This window comes from Orbicella franksi, chromosome 5, assembly GCF_964199315.1.
Source record: "Orbicella franksi chromosome 5, jaOrbFran1.1, whole genome shotgun sequence".
Taxonomy (NCBI): domain Eukaryota; kingdom Metazoa; phylum Cnidaria; class Anthozoa; order Scleractinia; family Merulinidae; genus Orbicella; species Orbicella franksi.
The window spans coordinates 22,069,146-22,089,922 of record NC_138149.1 but is presented as its reverse complement, the minus strand read 5'-3'; the positions used below and the strand labels follow the sequence as shown (position 1 = coordinate 22,089,922).

At 38.7% G+C, this 20,777-nt stretch overlaps 1 protein-coding gene and 1 non-coding gene across 6 annotated transcripts in view; both read right to left on the bottom strand.

Moving 5' to 3' along the window:
- Positions 1-231: 231 nt before the first annotated feature.
- The window catches only part of LOC145486808 (reversion-inducing cysteine-rich protein with Kazal motifs-like), a 37,482-nt gene continuing 16,936 nt past the window's right edge, over positions 232-20,777 (bottom strand). For 2 of the 5 annotated variants that reach the window (XM_081465522.1, XM_081465521.1), the window contains 30 exons: positions 16,516-16,655; positions 15,397-15,430; positions 14,664-14,728; positions 14,068-14,191; positions 13,614-13,640; positions 13,034-13,095; positions 12,858-12,944; positions 12,681-12,729; positions 12,095-12,130; positions 11,771-11,847; positions 11,411-11,485; positions 9,319-9,346; positions 9,103-9,163; positions 8,413-8,560; positions 7,896-7,960; positions 7,658-7,794; positions 7,484-7,516; positions 7,101-7,211; positions 6,288-6,343; positions 5,889-6,018; positions 5,458-5,571; positions 5,089-5,230; positions 4,339-4,428; positions 3,634-3,695; positions 3,413-3,540; positions 2,943-3,075; positions 2,106-2,201; positions 1,738-1,859; positions 1,427-1,516; positions 232-741 (listed from right to left, as the gene is read on the bottom strand). In XM_081465522.1, the coding sequence (XP_081321648.1) occupies positions 490-741; positions 1,427-1,516; positions 1,738-1,859; positions 2,106-2,201; positions 2,943-3,075; positions 3,413-3,540; positions 3,634-3,695; positions 4,339-4,428; positions 5,089-5,230; positions 5,458-5,571; positions 5,889-6,018; positions 6,288-6,343; positions 7,101-7,211; positions 7,484-7,516; positions 7,658-7,794; positions 7,896-7,960; positions 8,413-8,560; positions 9,103-9,163; positions 9,319-9,346; positions 11,411-11,485; positions 11,771-11,847; positions 12,095-12,130; positions 12,681-12,729; positions 12,858-12,944; positions 13,034-13,095; positions 13,614-13,640; positions 14,068-14,191; positions 14,664-14,728; positions 15,397-15,430; positions 16,516-16,655 (2,774 nt within the window). In that variant the 3' untranslated portion in view covers positions 232-489. The remainder of the gene's footprint in view (positions 742-1,426; positions 1,517-1,737; positions 1,860-2,105; positions 2,202-2,942; positions 3,076-3,412; positions 3,541-3,633; positions 3,696-4,338; positions 4,429-5,088; positions 5,231-5,457; positions 5,572-5,888; positions 6,019-6,287; positions 6,344-7,100; positions 7,212-7,483; positions 7,517-7,657; positions 7,795-7,895; positions 7,961-8,412; positions 8,561-9,102; positions 9,164-9,318; positions 9,347-11,410; positions 11,486-11,770; positions 11,848-12,094; positions 12,131-12,680; positions 12,730-12,857; positions 12,945-13,033; positions 13,096-13,613; positions 13,641-14,067; positions 14,192-14,663; positions 14,729-15,396; positions 15,431-16,515; positions 16,656-20,777) is intronic. The other 3 variants (XM_081465523.1, XM_081465524.1, XM_081465525.1) reach the window with 3 other exon arrangements.
- Positions 9,733-9,805, bottom strand: Trnat-ggu (transfer RNA threonine (anticodon GGU)). Its single transcript has one exon. It is a non-coding gene; the product is annotated as a tRNA-Thr (tRNA).

Sequence of the window (20,777 nt, the reverse complement as noted above, 5' to 3'; positions counted from 1 at the left end):
ATTGACTACTAACACTTTTTGCAAAGCGCAGTAAACTTCGCAAACGTTACTCCTGTTGTCACACAACGCTCCCTTGCACTGTAAGATAGGCGTTGTGTGACGACCCAAAGGACGAATGCGAAGAACCCCGACTAGTCCATACCAGTCAATGAAGTGAACGAGCCGCACCGGTTTGACCGGTTTTTTTTTGTTTGTTTTTTTGTTGCTTTTTTTTGGCAACTTTCTACTGGCTTTTCAAACGTCACAGCCGATAAGGCAACGTGACAAGTTTATTGCCTGACAAAACCATCCGCAAAACCATTGTAAAACAAACATGATCGAGTATATCAGCGGTACGGTACACTTCAATGCAGGGTATGCACTAAAACAACCACGTCCACCGCCTTTCGTGTCTGAAAATTTTACCTCCAAAAATACAATAATTTATCTCTATACATTCATAATTTCATCGCACGGACATAAAAATACTACTCTCGGGTACATCAACTGTTAACTTCTACCTGTTCGAAGCATAACTGGTAACATTATGATAGGAAGTAATGTAGCGATAAGTGCATTGTTCACCCGACTCCCTTTACTGTGACGAGGGCCGGTAACCGGTTTGTCCGGTTCACTTGATAACGAGGGCACACGTGACCGTGCTCCCTTGAGTGCTGACAGCACAATGTCTGATGTAAACGATGGAGTTGCTGTGTTAATAAACGCCTCAATCTTTTGAGCTTCACGATTACAAGCTTCCACCTATGGAGACACAGCAAAGGATACCCAGCGTTAAAAAATAGGTACACAGTGTACATGTGTGGGCGTTAAAAAACCCTGAAACTGACATGGCGAATTAGCCTTCCAGCCCGAGCTATTTCAACAGTAGTTTTTATCATCTACCTAATTTTAAATTTCAGCTCAACAAATGTTAAAACAGAAACATTTTATTTATCGACTTAAAGAAGGGAGGCGCGGTGGCCTCATGGTTAGTGCGCTCGTCTCCGTATCGAGCGGTCCGGGTTCGAGCCCTGGCCGGGGACATTGTGTTGTGTTCTTGGGCAAGACACTTTACTCTCACAGTGCCTCTCTCCACCCAGGTGTATAAATGGGTACCGGCGAACTTAATGCTGGGGGTAACCCTGCGATGAACTAGCATCCCATCCAGGGGGGAGTAGAAATACTCCTAGTCGCTTCATGCTACAGAAACCGGGATAAGCTCCGGCCTGATGGGCCACTTGGCTCGCATGCAGACTTTACCTACCTAAAGAAGGAAGACATATTCGACCACTGAGTAAAATAAACCAAACGTGCTTTCTACCTTGACAGTGAAGAAAGGAAAGACGGATAGAAGCTAATAACTTCAAAGGATTGAAAGCTGGCAATCATGCGACTGAAAAAAGCTAATTGGGTACAATTAAAGCAAAAAGAACACGGCTAATCAAACCTGAAGTTTTGTCGGCTTGTGTGTGACGGCCATCACAAACACCACTATGTCGCGCTCGAGGCTGTGGTAACCGAACAGATCACACTCGGTCTAATGGAATAATAATAAAAAATATTAATTAAACTAAACCGGACTGATATCAATTACCTTTATTTAATCATATATTCAGACACGACCCGAGAGACATCTGGAGAGTGCTGGAGACTTTTCTTCTGCCCTCGCAACAGATCTAAACCCACGCGCGCAAGCGATTCTAACGAAGTTTGCGGTTATCGATATGAACGTTACTAAGCAACAAGACTTATGCTTACAGTGGAGATGTGCCGCCGTAGAACCCGGAATACTTCCTCCAGCGTGACAGACTCGTGTCTACTGAAGCCTTCTCGGTTTCTTGCCAGCTGTTTCAGAATGTACAAAATTCGAACTTCCGCGGCTGTAAGACAAACAAGCCACTGTTTAATTGTGAAGCTGTTGTTTATATAAGGTAGAAGAACGAGATGAGTCGAGAATAGAATGAAATTTGTTAACGCACTCGCCTCGTCACGCAACACCGCAACCTTGCGTGACGACTCAAAACAAACCCTGTAAGTGCGACATTCTTACAATGCTAAGACCATGAAGACAGGTACATTATGTTACAGAACAGTTACCAGTTAAGATCATGCAGAGTTTTGCTTACCGCAGTGTGCACAGCAAGCCCCTGGTGGAATAATTCCTTTGCAGTGAGGCGGTTTCAGCGCTGGACACGTGACATTCTCACACACTTGCTCATCGTCTGGGGAAAAAAATAAATCCACTTACTTCTGCCCAGTCAGTAATAAAATTATCCTTAATAACCTGTTTGTCCTACTCCACGAATTTCCGATGATTGACTCTATTTCAAGTTAATGATTCCTTCGTTCGATGAATGTTAAAAGAGCATTGCAAGAGACCTTAGGAATTTGAACGATGAACTACAAGGCACCTTGAAACAATATCAAGACACTATAGCATTTCTACAGCCACGTTGACGGCTTGGTTTCACAAAGCTGTTCCGATATCAATAGCTACATGTGTAAGATTACTAAGGAGTGTTATCTATATTTTTTTTTACCAGCTTGTTACTGTTTCTCGCACTCCAAAGGTAAAGACAACAGTTATTCAGAAGATCAAATAGTTTATTCGCCTTCACTGCCGATTTCAGTTAATTTTGTTTTCCGTCATAGTGCTGGAAATGGCAGTCTGTCATTGTCTGAAAAAATTTTCAAATTGTCCAATTGATTTACAGTATGGTCGAACACGTCATGTGTCAGTTCTGGGAATTTTCAAGAATATTACTGTAACTTTTCTTGAAGGTTATTTTTCCTACTCCTCACACCTGACTGATTGAAAATATATGAGCACAATAAGGGGAAAGAAGATCTTTATCAGCCCCATTTTCGATGATCGAGGGCTCAATCAGTAACTTGGAGCTCAATCAGTAAACCTTGGGAGTTTAAGTAACGTTAAAAAACGTTGAATGGCAGCTGACACTCACCATATCCGCCTCCAACAGCTTTGCACGGCCCTTGATAATCAACTATGACTCTGGCTGAATGAGCTGCGCATGTACTGGAGTATGTCTCTCCATTTATGCCGCATACGGGTGGGGAGGGTGGTTTGCATTCATCCTGTTAAACAAAAATCAAATGAAAGTCAGTACCTCGCAACGACACGAAACGCATCCGCTTAAACGTCAGGTTAATTTCTATAAAGTGAACAGAGTGTCAATTTGAACGCTTTCAAAATCTCCGTCAACCAACTGAATAAGATTTAACATAAAGCTGCTCTCTATTTAATAGCTTTGATAAACGGTCATCTCTCTTCACACACTAATCACTCAACAATGTATTGGTAAAGTCTCTTAGCTTCCAACTTGGGAAGGCACTCAACAGCAGTCTTGACAAAACTTGCGTCCGTTGTTACACCGAGGGATCGCAGTTCATGCGCAATCGCTACTTAACTAACCTTACAGAAACCTCTGTACGCCAGGCTCTTGCGGTTGAACTGCAACGAGCAGAGGTTTGGGTGTTGATTGTTGTCCGAGTCGCAGACTGGGTCCAACTGAAGATCACTACAGTATTTTCCTTCAGAGACTGTGAATACAGAGACAAATATTAAATTGACAAATCTCCCTTGCAGTAGCTAAAATGATGATATAGTTTTAAGCTAATCTGCTGTTTGCTTACCACAGTAGTACTGGTTGCAGGGATCATAAATAGAGAGACAAGTCTTCCTTTCAACAATACACCTGGAAGAAAAATGGTAACAGAACTGAGTCGACCTAACCCTGTTATCGTCCATGTACACTAGCATCATAGTTCTCTTTATTCTTAGTTGGGTGTCCCCCATTACAGAGGGATCCCTCTTCTTAGCCACGTTAAAAGACGTTTATTTGTTCTTTCATTCATTCATTTGACTTTTCCGTCTGCCAAATGCTGTCATTCTGAACTGGAAGTTAAAGTCCATTCGGAAATAAAAGCCTGTCGATCATCTCTATAGTAATGCACAATAGAAAAAAAACTGCTCATGGACACAACGCGAATTTTAGCTTCGATTAAATTCTTGTTATCCATCTCAGTCTTTCCCAATCTTAGCCATGATCGATCGCTTTTTGCTAAGGATCGCCTCCCTGGTGTTTTTCTATTACGTTGACTTCAATTTAAAATGAATTTTCAACATGGCATAAAAGGAAAACATCGTAAAATCTTCGCAACATAAAATTTTAACTGTAGGATGAATGTATAAAAAGTATTCGCAATTCCGAGCCCGTTATTGTGCTAAGTTATTTCTTTTGAAATGTCAAAGGCGGTATTTCTTCAGCAGTTATCTCAAAGCAAACAACAGATCTAATGCAACAAGCTAGCATCTAATGTTATGTTGAATACACTCACTTTTCATCAGGTGCACAGGGACTTGGTTGGCAAGGATCAATGGAAGCACAATTTCCCTTCTTTAGCTTAGACCAGGTCAGTCCAATACATCTGTTGACGAAAACAGGTTTAATATGAAACCTTGTCTGTGTCAAGCATTTGACTCCAGGTAAGGGCTGAACCACTTGACTGTTGAGGGGGGATGGGTGATTGCAACAACAAAATATTCCGCAGGAAAACTTGCACCTAACAAAAATTCACGAACATGACTACTGCCGTAAACAACATTCACCCACGTTTAGTGAGCCGGAAAAAAGCATGTTACACGCAGAAAATTTACAGTATACCTAAGTTCCGAGAAAAAAATTCCTAGTGCATGAAAGGGTTTAAAAAATCATCCCTTCACCAAATCACCCACCCTCGCCCCTCAAAAGTCAAGTTGGCCACCCCTACAACTCGTGGACTTCAACCCTGGCACTTCCAAACCCGTAATCCTTATCTACGTTAAAGGCACGCAATATTCTCTAACCAATCAAAACCAAGACTGACGTCAATCAGGAACCAAAATCTAGATGTTCAACTTTTTCCGCGTGTACCGGTCATGTATTTTCCCGCACTTTCCACCGTTTAAATCTTTTCCCGCGCTTGCCACTGGTCGTCCACATTCTTTTGAGTTCAGATTAGTTAGTCACGACATTTTGTAGCTATCGTGACTGCCTCCATGTGCAATTATTCTTGCGGAGAAACAAATCTTGAATTAAAGTTCCTTACCGTGCCACACAAGGGTTAGGGTAGGTCTTGGCATCACTGCCACACACTGGATGGTAAACATTTTCACAGGCGCAGGGCAGGGTTGTGATCACATCTGTATCCATCGACTCATTGTCTGGTGTCTGATTACGCTTGGGTCGGCCTAACACAGACAAGGAAAATAGTTCAGACTGCAAACAGAAATTGGTTTCACTATAAATGGAACGGGAAATCGAATGACTTTTGATGGCACAAAATCTGACTCGGTCAACATTCTACAAAACAGAACAGTGATGTTCGAACACTAGCGGTAAATATCGCATAGGAATCAATGAGATAAACAGAGAAATCCAAGGGATAAACAGGAATCACTGTGTAAGCTGTACTTACTTGCATTGTATTCTGGTGAAAACACGGGCTCGGGACAATGTTTCTTTGTGCAAATAAGCTCTCCCGAGAAACACGTGCACATGTTGCAGCCGTCCATAAACAGTTCGCCATCATCTGCAGAGAAGAAGCAACATGAAGTCAATAACGAACTGACAATTGCAGGAGACAACTTGGGTTTACCGAGTTTTGTAGCCGCTATGTGGAACGCGCTCTAACCAATCAGAGAGAAGATTTTTGGGTCCTCGTGACTTTTCCCGCGTTTCCACTGGTCACGCGTTTGCCTACATTTGGCATCGGTTGTTTGTTTTTGCTGCAAGTTGCTAATGGTTTCTTGCATAATTTGTGACTTCAGTGACTGACCCGAAAACTTTGTTATTGTTATGGTCACTTAAAAAAAAAAAAAACAGTTCTATCGGAATACTTCAACTTACTTTTGGTTTTGTCCCTTAGACTACACGGTTTTCGTTGAACGCACTCCAGGTTTACACAGTTACTGAGTCTGGACGTACCATCGCAATGGCAGATCCTAAAGCAGCCTTCCCTTCCAGTTGCAACCGGCACCTGACATGAAGAACCAAAGCACATGACTCTAAAACACTGCAAACATTCCTGGATCATCTAAACCCAATATTACTGGTTCAATTTTGTAACATAACACTCGGCAAATGATTGACAGGAACCCAGAAGGGAATAAGGATGAGCAAAGATGGCGAAAACCACGTGGGCAAATGCAAATACGTACACAGGAATGTGTAAGGTTAGTTCAGCCCTTAAAAATCTCAAAAGATTCTAGCTTAACAGTAGAGTGTGAAGTGCAAGACAATTCTTACCCTCGCATACTCTCCAACTCTCACAAGAAAGCTTGAAGCGTCACCAAGTGGACACCCTGCGTTAATTATCAGCACGGTATACGTTACTTTTCACATATTGAACTTCTACTAGCCACGAACAACGTATTATCGCAAATGAACTACATGGACTTTCTGTTTGTAAAGTAATTTCAAGCGACTAGTGACGAGATTGAGGCATTTAGCTATCTCAAGAACAAATATGCAGAGTATTGTGACTGAAAGCTAATATTCCCACAGAGAACCATGCGCAGCCTGCAAAAAAAAAATTGTCGACGAAGGCCTTGAGGCTTTTCCACAAGGCCTTGCACTGAGAACCCTAGACCTAGTAAATGGTTTGAACCCAGGAGTATCAGTAGTGCTTCTAGTGTGATCATCCGGGTGAGGGTTATTCTAAAAAGAAATGTTGTTGGTGACTGACGTTTTGACACCCTGAGCGGAAGTCATCTTCAGAATCAAGTGAATAGAGATTGTCAGTCAATGGTGTTATAAGTCTGGTCTGTTGAAAGTGATTGGTCCGTTTAGCCGTGATAATATTGGCTGTAAGACTTGTGTTAAGTTATCAGGGCGAGCACTAGACGTTTAGCTAGGTGGGCATTCAATAATTAGCTTTCTGTATCCCACCACCAGCTTGCATGGAGGGTTAGAATGACCTCACTCCTACCCCCAAGAACGTGCATTGCCCTCTCCTCAAATCTCTCCTGTTTTCGAAATCCAAGATCGTGCTCGAATCAAAATGCACTCCGTTTGCTCGCTAAAATACCCCTTCATTATAGGCTATAAAAAGATACTTACCTGGCACACAAGTGTATGATTGACACCTGTCAAGTAGGGCTCCATAGCAACTTCTGTTGATATCGCACACTTGATTCTCCTTGCATGGGTTTGGGTTACAAGGGTGAGTTACTAAAACAAAACACAGATGAGTGAGAGTCAAATCAGTACTACAATACAATGAAAGGCATTTATCTACAATTCGTGTCACAGTGAGTAGCGAGAACTTAAGTACATGCGTTAAGTTGTATGCGCAATTCTCCTGTCCTCCAAAATGAGAAGTCAAACAATCTCTGCGCTTACATGTTGTTCCTATCAATATTGAAAGGAGGGAGTGGGCACAATTATCACGATTAGAAAAACAGTAATTTCGTAAGTGAATTCCTAAATCAATTTCCCTTTACCTTCATCCGTCACATCGGTATACTTGCTGGGAACTGCAAAATAAGAAGCATAATAAAAGTTGTATGATTTACACATCCATCTATAACAGACAGGACACTATATTGCATGTGTTCCTGTTGTAACTTTACAGCTACCTTTACAGTGCACATGCAAGTGTCATATTAAGTACACACCAAGGTATTCTTTGAGGGAAATACATGGAGCTTGCTTCTCAGGAGGAGAGAGTTCATCACAAACTTCTTCTGCCGATTTGGATGCCAGGTGGGCACTGGAATTGCGACACTTCTGTAGAATTTGAACGCAATCAGGCCTGAAAGGAAAACATCAAGTATTTCAGTGTGAGAAGAAAATAGCAAAGTTGAATATCAGTCACAGATCAGAAGCAGATGCACGGTCGCCATTATTACTCACCTACAGATGGTGCTTCTGTGAGACTTGATACTGCATGGCTTAATCTGAAGTACACAAGCAATGGCCTGAGAAAGAAACAAAATCCTCAGTCCAGTTGATCTTTTTGCACCTCCATTTTAAACGTGGGATGCTGTGGTCAAGTGGTTAGCATGCTGGAGTCCAGATACAAGGATATGAGACCTGCCTGGGGCCATTGTTTTGTGTTTTTGGGCAAGACACCTTATTTCTCTCATCGTGCCTCACTCCAATCAGGTGTATAATGAGGTGCTGGCAAACTATATGCTGGGTGAACGCTCCACTACTATCTCACCCCGCAGGAAGGAGATATGCTGTACTCCCTTGATAATACAGAGACTGGAGGTAGGTGCCAGTCTGACCGGAACACAAATTTTCCATGTTCAAACAGAATACAAGTGGAGCAAGATCTTTGCCAGCCAGGTAAGCAAACCCACTAGATTCACACAAATACCAGGCTTTAAAGATACACAGTAGACAAGTGTATTTTTTAGGGACATACCTTCCATGTGTCAGGGAGGCACTTCTTGATGTCCTGAATTGGGATTAAAATGTTCGGCATCCGAATGAAGCCTTTTTTCCACTCCTGAATGTGATTCTTAGCTTCGTAATCTGAATTGCTGTTACAGCTACGAAAAAGTTCTGTATGCCTGTCAAACAAAATACCATTTAATACCATTTAATGATCAACAATCAGTTTCATATGCGATGCAAAGAGGCCTTCTGCTTCATCTTGAGGAGAACCAGGAGAAAACTTTCATTGTAATCTGATCAGTCTCACATTAGCCACCAGAACTAAAAAGCTTGAACTTCTAGATTAAACAGCACCACACTTGCCAAGCAATTTGCGACAATAAGTTACAGTTGTAATTCAGAAATATCATTTACAAAAGGTCAATTGCCTCCTTACGGGAAGCCCTTGGTTATAGAGTGCCTGTGTTATTAAAGACAGCTGTTATTAATATTAGAAAAAAAAAATATACAAGTTTCTCTTTCATTTGTATTTTGTGTAAGAACTTTTTTACTGTCCAGATATATTTTGTTTTGTGATCTACACTGAAAAAGGACATGATTTAAGGAATTGCACTGTTGTTACTTCCACAGGGACAAGAGATATATCAGCAAAAAACTAATGAAAACCACATGAGATGGCCCCAGGGCGCCACGTTATGACTGTGCTACTAAAACCCACCTGTTGTTGAAGTTTGTACAAAAACTGAGACCAGAGCATCCTAACTGACATGGTTCAGTCACTGAAAATGCAATAAGACAATAGATTAGTTATGGATCAAATTAGTAGGAAGGTACCAATGTGTCACACTAGCAGTGAAAAGGACATGAGGAACTTTTTTTCACGCATTTTACGTTGTGCAATACAGATTACAATTAAATTTCAATGCAATCTTACCATCAGCTAAACAGTTCATCATACTGATCTGTAGAAAAACAATGTTAAAAGTTCACATGAGAAAATTTTATCCTTGCATTTTTGAATTCCCCACAGCTTGAGACTAATTTGTTGATAAACTCACAGGCATTATGAGTCACAAATATGTTTAATTAGCCAGATTTTCCCCTTGTGAGGTTTTGGTAGAACCATTCATTAGTCATGATCTCTGTCACTATGTGACAAATGCACCAAAAAATAAATAAAAGAAAGTGAAGAATGATCATCGCAGTAAATTTTCCAATTTAAGCAATTGGAAAGAAGAAGCCTGAAAAAATTCATATTTGAACTGCAGTTGTAGATGAACGTGAAGAATGATCATCGCAGTAAATTTTCCAATTTAAGCAATTGGAAAGAAGAAGCCTGAAAAAATCAGGGCTTCAACGGGATTCGAACCCGTGACCTCCGCAATACCAGTGCGATGCTCTACCAACTGAGCTATGAAGCCACATAGCTCAGTTGGTAGAGCATCGCACCAGTATTGCGGAGGTCACGGGTTCGAATCCCGTTGAAGCCCTGATTTTTTCAGGCTTCTTCTTTCCAATAAATGAGTTGCTAGTAATCGGATACCCGTGTTTGGGCAAAGAACGCTGGGATTGTCAGGGGGCAAACATTGCAAGTCGCTAGAAGGAAATGTATGGCAAAAAGTTGTTTCGACGCCCAAAAACATGGTTTTGGGGAGAGATCAATGCTTTTTCGCCGTTGTTTTATCGCGAATGGCTTTTGGCAATGTTGATGCATGGAAAATGTAAGTTTTTGTTTGAATAACCGTGAAATAAGTGATAAAATTTACCGATAAACTCACTATTGCTTGTGTGAGGTTTATTGTGAAACACATTGAAGAGAATATTGAAAATTTCAATACACGCCTGATCTCGAGAGGCTACCCGGAGCAAATGGTAGAAAAGACCCTCCGAGAAGTTAAAGACAGAATATAAAGACAGAAAAGAAGCTCTAAAACAGAAATCGAAAATTGCAGAAGGAACTACTACCCTTTGTGTCAGGCAATTTCACTCAACCATCAATACCAAACTTTGGAAAGCATAATCACGCACAAATGGCACTTTTAGATACAAATACTCAGAGATAAACTCAAGGAGCCACCCTTAATCTGTTATAGAAAAGGAAAATCACTGACACACGTGCTTGTAAAAGCAAAACAAAGGCTTTGAGCAACACAGTAGCCACACAGCATGAGTCACGCGGACCCATTTGTCATTAAATCAACCCCAGACAGTACAATGATCGCCACCGGGCTTATTTCCAGTATTATTTGTATGACTGAACTTTCAAATGAGCCAAAAGTAGCCTGTACACAACTTAAAAGGCTTTACTGGGTTATTTCCTCTCGATTTATACCTAATTAATTTTGTAATATTTTCAGACCATTACACAATGTAAATTTCACAATCAACCTCACGCAAGCAACAGAGTTTATCGGTAGATTCACGGTTATTCAGACAAAAACTTTCATATTCCACATATCAACATTGCCCAAATCCATTCGCGATACAAACGAAGACGAAAAAGCGTTGATCTCTCTCCAAACTCGTTTTCTTGTACTTCGAAACAACTCTTCGCCATACATTTCCTTCTAGCGACTAGCAATGTTTGCCCCCTGACGATCCCAGAGTTCTTCGCGCAAACACGGGTATCCGATTACTGGAAACTCATTCATTGCTTAAATTGGAAAATTTACTGCGATGATCATTCCTCACTTTCATCTACAACCGCAGTTCAAATATGAATTATTTCATATATACTTCACATCATTTCACTCCTCACGGGAAGATATGAACTCAGTTAATTGACCTCGCTCCCAATGTGTGGCTTCATAGCTCAGTTGGTAGAGCATTGCACCGGTATCGCGGAGGTCACGGGTTCGAATCCCGTTGAAACCCTGATTTTTTCGGGCTTCTTCTTTCCAATTGCTTAAATTGGAAAATTTACTGCAATGATCATTCTTCGCTTTCATCTACAACTGCAGTTCAAATATGAATTATTTCATATACACTTCACATCATAAATAAATAAGTTCAATTGCAAAACATACCTCTTTAGGATTGTATGAACATTCTGCATCAAATGCCTCCCAGTTCTGATTCCTTCCCCACTTTGATGTGTACATCTGTTTAAAATAAATTAAACTCTTATTTAGTGAATTTATTACATGAATAAGTTATTGGCTTTTTTTATGGCCTCCCAACCAGTGAGAAGTAGAAATACTACTAGTCACTTGATACTATGTAAACTCAAGAAATTTATGAACTGAACCAATCACAGACATTTCATGAATATGTTCCTGACTACACATCCATTCTTATTTCACGCTTTCACCTTAATTGACTCTTGCAAGGAAAATCCAAAATAAGCATGCATACATACACATCCACTAAGGTAGTTTTGTACAAACCTGAACACACAAGCGCCAACAACGAGAATCAGTAGCTTTTGAGCAGCACTGTACCCTTGCAAAATCAACTCCTGAATCTCAAAAAAACAAAACATCCTATGTGAGAATATTTTCCTAAATAAATCATTTAATATGTTAATGTACCAACTCAAGGAAAGGATAAAATAGCCTTAGGCATGCATGCAGCAAAACTTTTAAAATGCTCACTTCCTGAAACCATTTTATTCAAAAGAGTCATCAGTCTCTTCTGACATGAACATGCAAATACATTTTAAACATGACACTGCAGCAGCACTTTCCTAAGTAATAAATATCTATCTGTACCTGGTAATGGAGGCGGATTGGTTGGACAAGCTGGAGCTATGAAAAAAAGGCAGGTAACAAAAAGGTTCTCATTAGAAATTTTGGGTCTTTCTAAATTTGATAACACTATAGATGAATGGGTCTGCAGGTCCTTGAACAGAAGATGGCAAAATTTCAATTTCAAACGGTGTAATAATACATGGTGCCATACAAAAAATAAACAGAGAAACATGAATAAACACTGAACAAAACTTGAACCCCTGAGCAGAAGAACAATCAACAGCACGGTAAATTCCTAACAGAAGGGGTGCATCAAGGGAAATATTCTCTGAGGGGGCAGTCATATATATGTATATCATTATGTTCCATTTAAGCATGCTTCAAACACATTATCAAAACTCACTTGAACATAAATGCCCATTTACTGATGGAAAAATTTCCTTAGAAGTTCCAAATGGAAGGGGGAAGGGTAAACCCAATTTTGGTAAATTAGGTTAAAGGGGGTATATAGAAATCCCTTCTGTGGTGGGTATGGTTATTTTCTATAAAGTTCTAAACAATTAATGCTTCACAAGAAATAATTTACCATAAAAATCAAATAACTTACAAGGGTTTTCACCTGCATTGGCCAGAAGGCAAGTCCAAAACTCATCACGCTGAAGAATAAAATCATTCACAATAAAAATTAGAACTTCCAAAATATTCTGGAATTCAAGCAGATAAAAGTTGCAATTAAGGCATGGAACAATGAGTGTATGTCATCTACATGTAGTACTGCAAGTACCTCTGTGTTGTTATGGGCTAATGGTTCTCCGCAAGCTTTGACAAGATTTGAAATCAGTGTTGTTTCACTTTTTTGTGACTGAAGATCCTAAAAAGCAAAGTGAAAAGTCAAGATTAATGAAATCCATGGTATGGACAACCAAAAATCTAGGAAATCTCAGCTAATAAACACTGTACCTGTCGACAAGTTCTTTTGCATTTTGAATCATCAGCCCGGAGTTTTCTACAACATCTCAATGCTAAAAAGAACAACACAATAAAAATCATGTACACAACATGTGAAAAGATAGCATCTATAGTGAAAGAAAAATTTCAAGCCAACTGTGGCATTTTGAAAAATATTAACGAAACAAATCAGTCAATATTAAATCAATCAGTTGATCAGTACCAGTATTAGATAAATACATAAATAAATACATAAATAAATAAATAAATAAATAAATAAATAAATAAATGGGATTCAACAGTGGAGGGTCTTTGTTCACTGTCTCCAGATCAAACTGGAAGTTTTGAAGTGTTAATTTGGGGCAGGAGGACAACCAGAGAAGCTGGCAAAAAACCATCGAACCAAGGACAAGAACCAACAACAAACTCAACCCATATATGATAAGGCGTCTGGCATTTGAACCTGGGCGACATTACCGATTAGTGGAAGGCAATTGCTCTCACCAAACCCCTGCTTTCCAAAACTCATGAACAAAACATCATATGGCCTAGAAGAAGCTAAAACCTATAAAAATGAAACCAATAGATTTACCTTTACGTTTCGAATCAACTGCTTGTTCTAGAGAAAAGAAGGAAACATCAGAAATGAAAAGTGTACCACAACCTATACTGGTATTCTATACAAAATTGCATACTTAGTGTTGTTAACTCCACATTTGGTATAAATTATAAAGAACATTTTCAATTTGTTAAATTTCGATCTGCTTGTAGAGAAAATACATGAAAGAAGGGAAAAAATTAAAAAAATAATATGCAGTGCTATATCCCACCCCTCGGCCTGTCTTCTCAATCTTCCTTCAGTCATCCTTAAGTTGTCATTATGCAGTTCCAGAAAATATCCAATTTCCATAGAAGACCCTTCCATAGGGAAGAATGGATATTTTCTGGCATTACACATTATTATTCCTGCAGGTGTTAATTTCCATTTCCAGTCACATAATTTTACTTTAGTCACAACAGCGCCTTGGATGTGAGATACTAGTTACCTGCACAAGATTGCACATCAGCAGTTAGCCTGTCTACACAAGAAACCACATGGGGACTTCTTGAACAATACCGTCGTACATTGTTCTTTGCCTGGATTGATGGAACTTCCTCTGAAGAAAAAACCTAGAAGATTGAAAATACTGATTAATAACCTTCAAACAAGGTTGTAATATTAATATTATAATACAGAATAGTATCAGCATCTCTATTATTGATCAAAGTCATTACCTTTTGTTGTTGGAGGGAGGGAAAGGGGTAGTGGTGTAGTGGTGGTGTAGTGGCTTGCATGCCCCACTTCTCTGACTGTTCTATGTGGAAATGCACCCCCTCCATTGCCACAAATTTTCAATAACCTCGCTTGGGGTTACAAAGGATCTTTTTTAACGTTTTGGTGTGGGTAATAAATATTTTAGTGTTCTTGGTGGGGTAAGGTGAAAATAACAGCTGATTTTGATTAGGTACTGGGACAAGTAACTCAAAGAAATGTTTCACTGTGTAGGACTCGTAATAAAGTCCACTGGTTCCCTTGTGTAAGGTCAGGTTTGAAGGCTCAAGTTGATTATTTATAAGCAAAATTATTTCCCAATACACTTACCACTTGGCAGGATCGGATACATCTTGAGTTTGTCCAAAGATCATTTTTACAACAATTTCTGGATGCTATAATTATAAGGTAGAAGTCAATTTATTTAGCAAACAGAACAAGCACCTAGTTGTAATAAATAGGATTCACCACATAAATTCAAGTATTTACCAACAGATCTGTGAGTACTGATGCATGAATTATTGGAGGCTGATTTACCATAAGTAAATCGGTTTTGTTGGCATGATATGTTTTAGAGATCAGCCACTGGTTCATGTTTGCTCTTGGTTTCTTTAGAGGGTATGTGCACCGCTGGCTAAATTTACATGTGAGTCAATTAAAAAGCCCTTCGCTTGCACTCTTGTTGTTAACTAGTTGTCCTTAACAGTATTTATTATTAAACAGACGTTAAGACAGCTCACTTAAACTGAAACTACATTGCACTGTAACTGTGAATGAGAAATGTTTGCTTTCAGGAAATATTCAAACCCACTCTGTAGTGTCATTGGAAACTGCCGGGAGGGGGGGGGGGCTCAAAAGGCTAATTTCACTGAAAATACAGGGGGGTCAATAAACCAAAACCTTTCATGGGGGTGTGGATATTTCTTGGGCAACACAGAAGTCAGGAGTATTTATTAGGGACCAGGCAACCAGCAAACTGACTGACTGTGAAGATAATTTTGACTGCCTAGTTTGGCCTTCTAGATGAAAGTTTTTCTTGTGTTGCAAATGGAAGTTTTATTACCTTGATGTCTGCCAACACATCGGAACATGGCACCCTAAACAGAACAACATTAAAGTGGTAAGCACATCAATAATTAACATTATTACATTCGACAAAGTGGAACGCAAACCTAATTTTGACATGTGGCTTTTCAGAGTTGGTCTCCCTGTGCATGGTTGTAGGCCGAAAAAAACCACATTCCTGTAAGGACACCAAAATGGCCACCCCGCTTGATTTTTGCAGGGGCATGTCACGGCCAGTAAACTGGTACCGTTTAATGCTAAGGCATGTGATAAGACATGTGGCGAACATGTGAGTATGTGAGCAGGCCATGTGAGCTCTTTCCTATTATGTGCTCTCAGCGTTAGATTTTGGCGAATTTAAACGCTTCGACGGCAGCATTTATCGCACTCTGGGGGAATTGTCCTTGTTTATTAACACGACTTGGCTTTGGGATGATAATCGTGGGAACAGCTACATTTTGATTGCATTTGTTGATTAGTTCCAGTCGCGACAGATAGCTCAGTCTTTATCCTGTCGAAATTTTATTGTTTGGAATCGGTGAAAAAGTTCTCTGAAGGCAAGATCCATAAGACTACTTTATTCATCAGGGAAATACTCGAATTAGTCGTGAAACGAGCACGCGACGGCAAATGCTAGCTTAGAATAATGTACGTAATTTAAATATTCTATGAAGCTTGAGAGACTACAGAAACTGGCAGCGTCACGCAACGTATCAACAAATCGTGACCTCTTCACTAGCATGGACTTTGACACTATGCATATCTGACTGTAAAACCTCGGTTGCTGCTGAAAAATGTTGATTTTAGCAATAGACAAAGGTTGAAAGTCAGCTATTGAAATCATTTATTTACGATATATAATTATATATTAAAGTGAGTGCGTCGAACGCACTCTCATAATCTCTGATTACTACTAGTTAATATTGATAAGTTGTCCATGATTTTTCCAGGACAGTACAAGGGAGAAATCCTTTTGTTAGCCAAGACCTGGCCAAATTAATGCACAAGTTTTCCTTGACATTGAGTGATTTGCAGTTTTTGAATAAAGAAACTTACCAAAGAAAAGTTAGCATGCATTATAGACTGATTAAATTAATTATCTTTAGTATGACTGTACCTCTTCTACTTCTGAGCAGTTTTTCCTCAAGTCCTCTGGTCTTCCTTTGCGACATGCTTGGCGGCATTTCAGCGATGAAGGAAGAAGACAACAGGTCCTTGCAAAGTTGGATGGGTTTGTTCCGATATATGGGCTAATTACTGCAAAATAAAAGGAATTACACGTATAATACAGTTCAACCCTTATTAAGCAGCCACCCTCGGGGAAACGAATAGTGGCCGAAGGGGCTGGCTGCTTAATAGAGGTAGAAACAATAGAAAAAACCTTATCGGGAGTTTGATTACTGGCCACCTAATAGGGGTGGCCGTTAAATAGGTGGCTGCTTAATAGGGGTTCGATTGTATTACATTTTTGACCACACAATTCAGCCAGACTTAAAGGGATAATCACATAAGAAATTGGTCCATAAGGATGAGCTGGGGTGAAGATTGATATTTTCAGTGCACAGGTATGTAATCAAGACAATTCTATATTCTTTCAAAGCTTGCTGATAACTTAACATACCACCACACAACAAGAATGTGTAGCTCCACAAAATATCCATACCCCCCTCTGGGAATTCCAAACAAGTTTCACACATTTCTTTAAATTTTTTGGCCTTACAGAGCCCCCCACCTCCCCCCCCCCCCCCCCACAGGAAGCTCCAATCCCTTCCGTGGGAGGAGTATGAATATTTTTGGAACTGCACAATATCCTTTAGCAAACAATCTGATCCTGACCCAAAGTCTAGTTTCCAAAATGTCATTGAAGAAATGTTCACGATACAAGTTTCATAATTTGAAGCAATGCTATCCCCATTTAATATATCTTCACTCTTAAAAAAGGCTACTAATTTAGAATAAAAGCATTAAAAGAAATGAAACTATAGAATACTCCAAATAGATACTTGCTGTATATTAATTATAGAAGACCACCTGGGGCTGCGTAAAGTCTTAACGAGCCAGTTCATGCAGCCATAAATCAAACTCTGACACATTCTGCCTGAGGTACAGATTCAATTGAAGACCACTCAAGAAAATGCTGAATAATTTATCATGTCACCAGAAATTAACATTTTGTGATTGTCTCACATTTTTTCAGTGTTAAACTGGAGGTGCATCAAAAAGACCCTCTTACACCGCAGTTCATATTCTTTCTTCTTAGATCACCAGACTGCTCTGCTCGACAATGATTATTACAAGGAACACCATAAGCAAAGCTATTATGCACTTACATGTTTTCAAAGCATTATACAGAAAACAATTTTTTTCACAATCTTTCATGTAAAACTTCCAATAGTTCCTCTCTATACACAAAGAGCTAAGTATGATCGTCCAAAATCCCTTGGAAGGAAAAATAGTGAAAGGATACAACAAGAGAACAGCTTAATCCCCTCATGGAAATCACGTGGCCTTAAGTGGTACATGCTAGCATGCCAATTATAGAAAGATAAGGAAAACAAACTGAACAAACATTGTCACATATCCAAGGACTAAACTTGTTATGGAATGGATACTTTCTCTTGGATTCTAGAAGCAATAATAATTGAAAAGTACAGAGCAAGTATATTTAACAGAAGCTTTGTTACACTCAATAAGAATTGAACATTGACTTGCACATAAAGTTCAAGCATTACTTTCTTCAAAACTGATTTTTTCGAATAAAAAGTCCAGGCATAAACATTTTGTAGACAGCTTATTGTTTCCTTCTTCCCCTTTTTTTTCAACCAATACCAAAAAAAAAAACCAATTAACGTAATGGAAAACCACTAGGAGCTTTAAATGGTTTAAGACCGCCATTCACACCCTTAACGCAACTCATTTACATTGTTCCTTTCTGCAATGAATGCAGACACAGGAAGCAAAACAATTTCCTCAACATAAATGGAGTTATTTTGATAACATAACAAGGCCTCCTGCAAGTTAATTGTTAAACACATTATTCCCACAGAGCTGCCTTCAGAGGCTAGCTGTTCTTTTGACCATCATAAGACAAAGAGGAAAACGTTTTTGTAACACCCATTTACCAACAGCGAGAGGTCATTTGGACTTTGAAACATTAATACAAAGTACAACAAAAGAGCATGAAATAATTACAAATGTTTTGTTTAATGGAATACCCTTTCACATAATGGGCACGTTTATTACTGAACCAATTTTTTCAACTGAACAAAAGAATGCAAGACCTAAATACACCACAAGCATCACTAAAAACACGCTGCCACACATATGTAAATTATTCCACCAACTAATTACTAAGACAAAAGTAGACGGCAAAATCAACATTGTTGATTTTAGCATGACTGATGGTAAACTAGATTGGTTTGACAACCTAACACAAAGCTGTCAAAAGCATTCACCACCCCACTGTGTAAATTGCTTTTTGCATTCTAGAACAATTGAAACAGCAAGCCAATATTTCAAAAATTTTAAACTCTTCAAACACAGCTACTGCTGTAGATCTATTAAGACAAACAACGAGGCACAGCAACTGTCACACTTCACTGCTAAGAAATAATCAAGTAAGATTTAAAAATAGCCATTAAAGCATACAGCTGTACATATCAAAGAAAAATCAAACATCACTATGCAGTTGCCTACATGTTAACTGTCTATTCTAAATGACACTAAATTTACCATACATTTAACATACAAAAATTGTTTCAATCATGAACAACAGAGGTTCGGTGTTAACAAACACAGTGCTTTAATGCATTTAACAACCTCATTTTCTCTTCCGACAGAGTAAACTTCCCTTTGTAAACATTCACTAACCACAAATATTGCATTCAATCAAATTCACTGGGTATTATATATTTTTAAATTATAAGAAAAATAGTTTGTAAGAATTAGGCCCAAATAATTTTTTTTGCATACAATTTTGTATATCATAACAATACAATTAGAAATGTGTGTACCACAGAAATAAATTGGTTTCAACCAAGTTTTAAGAAAAGCTGGAATGGAAGATAACGGAGTTATTCAATCTACCTTTCACACCTTTAGTAAACCAAAAATACATGAAATGATAATGACCAACACTTCTGAATGACAAACAGAAAATGCAAAATGTTCAAGAATACCACATGATTTAGAAACTCAACACTCTCATTAGAATAATTTAGAACTTAAACAACATGTACACGAAATCAAAGACTTAGACCAAAATGGTTTTTCGAGTTCCTTGCATGAAAAAGCAATAATTAACAATACCACTTGAACACTTGTGAAAAGACTGATGATAGAATTACAGTTAGACATTACAAAACTTTCCAGGCTGTCAAAAGAACAAGCAAGCTCAACCATTCAAAGCTATAAACTATTAGGACAAGTCTGAATTTGTTTGAGTCAAAACCAGTAGACATGACCAAGAGGAAGAAAAACATCACAAGCATAAGTCATATAAAGTATTATCATTCCTTTCAGAAAAGACTTTGTGGCTGTTGAATATCAGCCAAATACAAAATAATGAAGGCTGCAAAGTTCACAAAATGCTTCCCTTTTGTGACATTCTGATTTACTTTTATATGCTTGTTATCTTGTCAGTAATGGAGATCTCTTAAAGACCAAAAACTACATCTGTTCAACTTGGCATAAAAAGACTGTACTGAAGCTTGCATTATACAAGAAACATTAATCTGCCAAACAAAAATTGCATTAGGACAAGAAGAAAATCAGTCATGTTTTCTCTCTTCAAAAACAGAGATGTTACTTTGTAGTGTCAATCAACACAATACCTCTTAGCTTATAAAGTTCAAAAGTGAGCAATTTTTAAGTTTCTGGAACATTCTTCAAACGTATATACATGTACGAAATCAAATTACAACCCACACAGGTCTTGTAAGGTAAATAAAGAATTTTGAATCACCTAATTATCTTTTTTCGCTCGTGAATTTATAATGGCAATGAATTACAGCAATAATTTTAGATATTTGGTTATAAGATAATGTGAGACATTTAAGAATAGGATGGCAGGAGAGGTCTCTAAAAGGGTACCTTCATTTTGTTGCAAAGGACAGATTGAAAACGAGACAAAGGTGTTACATGTATTATTCCCAAAAAACTAGAATTCTGAGACCATCAATTGCTTCTGATCTTTGAAACGAAAACCTTCATCTTTTGCAACATTAAACAGAATCTTCTAGCTAATATTATGTGGATAAAACCCTAGTGTGTGGCCATTCAAATGAAAGCTATTAAGCAATACTTCTGTGTTGGGCTGCTAGTTCAAAACACCTAGTAAATCTGTTTTTTTTTTTTTTTTTCTGATTTGAAGGCTTTTTA